The sequence below is a fragment of the Alexandromys fortis genome, unplaced genomic scaffold, assembly GCF_014885135.2.
Source record: "Alexandromys fortis isolate MF-2015 unplaced genomic scaffold, M_Fortis_MF-2015_v1.1 scaffold_41, whole genome shotgun sequence".
NCBI classification, from domain to species: Eukaryota; Metazoa; Chordata; class Mammalia; order Rodentia; family Cricetidae; genus Alexandromys; species Alexandromys fortis.
This window is the reverse complement of record NW_026067923.1, coordinates 6,900,172-6,904,779: the sequence shown is the minus strand read 5'-3', so window position 1 is coordinate 6,904,779 and position 4,608 is coordinate 6,900,172. Positions and strand designations below refer to the sequence as shown.

General features: G+C 41.3%; 1 protein-coding gene across 1 annotated transcript in view; it reads right to left on the bottom strand.

The window, feature by feature from the left end:
* Trpa1 (transient receptor potential cation channel subfamily A member 1) overlaps nucleotides 1–4,608 on the bottom strand; it is a 51,893-nt gene that overhangs the window by 9,197 nt on the left and 38,088 nt on the right. Inside the window, exons 22-24 of the mRNA XM_050142123.1 lie at nucleotides 3,595–3,724; nucleotides 2,909–3,091; nucleotides 1,433–1,501 (exon numbers count right to left, since the gene is read on the bottom strand). Of these exons, the coding sequence (XP_049998080.1) occupies nucleotides 1,433–1,501; nucleotides 2,909–3,091; nucleotides 3,595–3,724 (382 nt within the window). The remainder of the gene's footprint in view (nucleotides 1–1,432; nucleotides 1,502–2,908; nucleotides 3,092–3,594; nucleotides 3,725–4,608) is intronic.

Here is a 4,608-nt window from a genome sequence, read left to right as displayed (position 1 = left end):
GGGGCTGATCTATTGGGAGCTCACCAAGGCCAGCTGGACTGTGACTGAAAAAGCATGGGATAAAACCGGACTCTCTGATCATGGCGAACAATGAGGACAGATGAGAAGCCAAGGTCAATGGCAAGGGGTTCTGATCCTACTTCATGTTCCGGCTTGGTGGGAGCCTAGCCAGTTTGGATGTTCACCTTCCTAGACATGGACGGAGCGGGGAGGACCTTGGACTTTCCACAGGGCAGGGAACCATGACTGCTCTTTGGATTAGAAAGGGAGGGGGAGAGGAGTGGGGGGAGGGGGAGAAGAGTCGAGGGGGGAGAAGAGTGGAGGGAGAAGGGTGGGAGGAGGGGGAGGGAAATGGGAGGCTGGGAGGAGGTGGAAACTTTTTTTTTTCCTTTTCTCAATAAAAAAAAAAAGACCCATCCACAAGTCTTTTTACTCTGAAGGACTTTATATTAAAATGCCTAACAATATAATACAGAGAACTCAAGCGAACAAAGCTTCATAAATCTAGATAGAACTTCAACATAAAACTGTGTATGGACTGTGTGGTCACGTGGCAAACTAACAGGAGAACCCCTGAGCTGAACATTTGGACTGCAGTAGGAAAGAATTCTTCATATTGGATTATGGTGGCACTCAGGCCTATCAGCCCAGCACTCAAAAGGCTAGGCCAACAGGATCATAAGTTCAAGGCCAAAGTCAGTGACAAAGAGAGTCCAAGATCAGCCTGAAGGAATACTCACACCTACACATACACACCTTCACATGCAAACATACACACACCTACACACAAACATACATACATACATACACAAACACACCTACATACAGCCATGCATGCACACCGCACACCTTCACACATGTGCACACACATACACCACACCTACACCTATACACACACCTACACACATACATACACACATACATACACACATACACACATACACATCCAGACATGTATCCACACATGCACAATGCACACATTCATACACACATATGCTCATACATACACACATATATAGATACACACATACAAACACCTATACATACACACCTGCATACACACATATGGAGACATAAACATACATACATACATACAGATACATTCACACATACACACACACACACCCTCAAACCAATGTTGCTTTTGGGTTGGCATGTAATTAATCTGGTTTCTCCAATTTATCAAACATTAACCTGATACAAGTTGTCAAACAATTTCTCTATTTTTTCTGGGTAGATTACTCCAGGGTGATTTTTCTGTTCTATTGATTATAACAAGAATACCAGAGAATACACTAACAGGCACAGGCGGCAATTCTCCATATGGAGAAATAGCCACACTAAGTGATAGGGCTCTTAGAAAATCAGCTATTCTTATACACAAGGACTAATGAGAGTGTTGATTTCAGTACATGTTTAATAATTATAATACCTGCATAGCAATCCTCTTCAATGCGGCATGCTTCTGGACCTCAGCAATGTCACCAACTGCCAGACCTATCTGTAGTAAGACAAAAGATCAATCATAGCTCAACAAACAATACAATTAATCAAGTCTTACTTTCCACTCAAGCTTCAACAACTAAATACCATCGAATAAATGGTATATAAACAACTAGACACCGTGGGCCAAATCATATAATATAAACTGTGAATTTTCTCTTTACATGTCTGGGGCCAGGAAGTCTAAAATGGCGGCGTTAGCAGATTCAGTGTTGCACACAGTATTGTCTATGTATTCTCAAGCAATAGCGAGCATGAAGGTCGAAGGTCGTACCGAGTTCCCTCATGTCTTTTTCACACCGTGTCAAGATCTCTGCCAAAGTGGAGTAGTGACATAAGATAAGGAGGCAGCATCCAGTTCAGACTAAAGTGATGGGGATGGAGCTATTGGCTAAGAAAGTCCGCTCAAAAGCCCTGGCACTTGGACTGAACTTTGAGAGATTAGAAAGAGTTAGCTCGTGGAGGGAGGGTTTTCCAGGACGAAAGAAAAGTCTACACAGGAGTTCTGGAGGCAGGAAGGAAAAATGGAACAGTCCTGGAAAAGATGGGAGTTGGGTGAAATCAAGATGGTGGTGAGTCAAGCATACAGAACAGACGGGTCTGGTCTGGATTCTAAGGAGTCATGAAAACAAATGTAATAGGCCCACCTTTAAATTGAAACGATCAGCTTTTGGTTAGCTGTCTCTTTAGTGACAATGAGTGGGGAGAACTTGGCAGAGAAATGAGATAGGAGACTCCTCCAGTGACTGCTGTGACGGAGCAAGTGCCCTGAAGATGCGGGCCAAGTGGAGGAAGCTGTGGTAGTCACAGAGCAGCAAAGGCTGGGAGGCAAAAACTGAGAAACTTTCCATGATCTGGACACAGGGCCTTTGGACCATGGGAACCAGCAGCTATTAAACCATATCTTACTAAGTTTGCTGCCCTCTGAAGTTTCTTGTAACAACACAAAGCTCCCCGCCCCCCCAGAAAAAAAAAAAAGTCTTAAAGAGGCTAAGAATCCTTAATATTTGTGGTAGTTTGGGGGAAAAAATGTCCCTTAAAGGAAGTGGCACTATTAGGAGGTGTGGCCTTGTTGGAGGAAGTGTGTCACTGTGGGGTGAGCCTTGAGGTCTCTTTTTCTCAAGCTTCCCTCAGTGTGACAGTTGACTTCCTGTTGCTTGGAAGATGTAGCATTCTCAACTCCAGCACTGTGTCTGCCGGCTCAGTGTCATGCTCCCTGTCATTATCATAATGGACTGAACCTCTGAAGCTGTAAGTGAACCCCCTCAATTAACTGTTTTTTTTTTTTTTTGTATAAGAGTTGCCCTGGTCAGCGTGTCTCCTCACTGCAACAGAAGCCCTAACTAAGTCAGTACTATTAAATGTCCCAAGTAACTAACAGAGTGAACAATGAGGTGCCACTTACTAGTAAATTCATGAGAACAATTGGGACAAACATTGTGAAGGCAATAAGTTGCCCAAAGGTCAGGACTGGATATGCCAATTCCTTTTTTAAGAATGGTTCTAGGAAGGCATCTCGATAGTTGATGTCACCCAGCATCATACTGAACGTCTGGATTAAGGAAAGCAATGGAGTGCTGAAGGCATCCTGAAAAAAAGAAGGAAAGGAAACAGGAAATGAAAATCTCCTATCATGAAAAAGGGTTTCCTGATGACTAAGTGATAAGAATTATACTAAGAATACTTTTTAAAATTCACAATGCTGCTCTTAAGATACAGTCATGAGAAGTATTATTAACTACAATCAATAAAAGTAAATACAAAAGACATTTTAATGCTTAAATATAAATTTCTTAACCAGACAAAAATCTGATAAAATTATGTTTTTCTTCAATAAAGATATATGATATAAACTATTAAGTAAAAATAATAAGAAAAGGGCAGCTCCGCCAATGCAAGAAATCCAATTAGGTCAAATCAAACCAGGCCAGGTTGGCTGGGATGGATGCCAGGGGCTGAGAGCTACACTCCCAACTTAACATTAACTATTCAAATAAAGTTATTAATTTATTAAGCCATTAGGAGTTAAGTGTAAATATCTGTTTCCAATATTACTAGTAATGAAGTAATGAAGAGATGTAAAGGTCTCACTTGGAAACTCAGGAGGACGTAAAAGCTGAGGCCAAAAGCCAGTAGGAGGAAGATGAACACTCCCGTCGATCTCAACAGAGTTTTAAAAATCACCTCCAACATAACAATGAAAATGCCACAGTTCTCAAACCTAGAAAAGCAAAAGGAAGAAAGTAGTTGCTCACTCTGGTGTCAAAGGGTATTTGATTCAGTATTTATTGTGGAGTAAGTCAGGTAGGAGGTTTAACAGGTGAACTCACTGAAACCAGGCGTTTTGGTGTAAATAAATAAATGCAAATCTGCAAGTAACCAAATCTTCTTTTCAAACTGACTATTGGACTGCTTCCTCCTCCTCTTCTGATTCTCTTTTATTTTTTCCTTTCTTCCTGTCTTCCTTCCTTCCTTCCTTCCTTCCTCCTTCTCTCCCTTTCTCCCTTTCTCCCTCCTTCCCTCTCTCCCTTCTTTCTTTTTCTCCTTTCATTTCTTTTTTGAGACAGAGTTTCTCTGTGCAGCCCTGGGCAGAGTGTTTCTTTCTTATTAATATAATATTTGCCATCTTTCATCGCTTTACCACTTGACAAAGGTGATAGCAGTTTTCTCTAAGTAATAAACAGAAACCATCACAAACTAAATAAAAGAAAATGATGTCAGTTGTTTAATAAAGGCATTAGGGACAGAAACCCTGTGGTGGATCAAATAGAGATCAATTACAGGAGATCACGTTTTCAGAAGTCCCCAAGACTGGGCACAAATACACATTTACACTCATCCATCCTTACAACCCACCCCCAGCATACTATACTGTGAAGTGATTGACACACAAGTGCAACATCTGGCTACAAGCTTGCATTCTTCCTTTGTCAAAAATTCTCAGAAGATCAACTCCAAAAAATCAGTTGCCTTCCTATACACTAAGGATAAGGAAACAGAGAGGGAAATCACAGAAGCATCACCTTTCACGATAGCCACAAAGAGCATAAAATATCTTGGGGTAACCCTGACCAAGGAAGTGAAAGATCTATTTGACAAGAACTT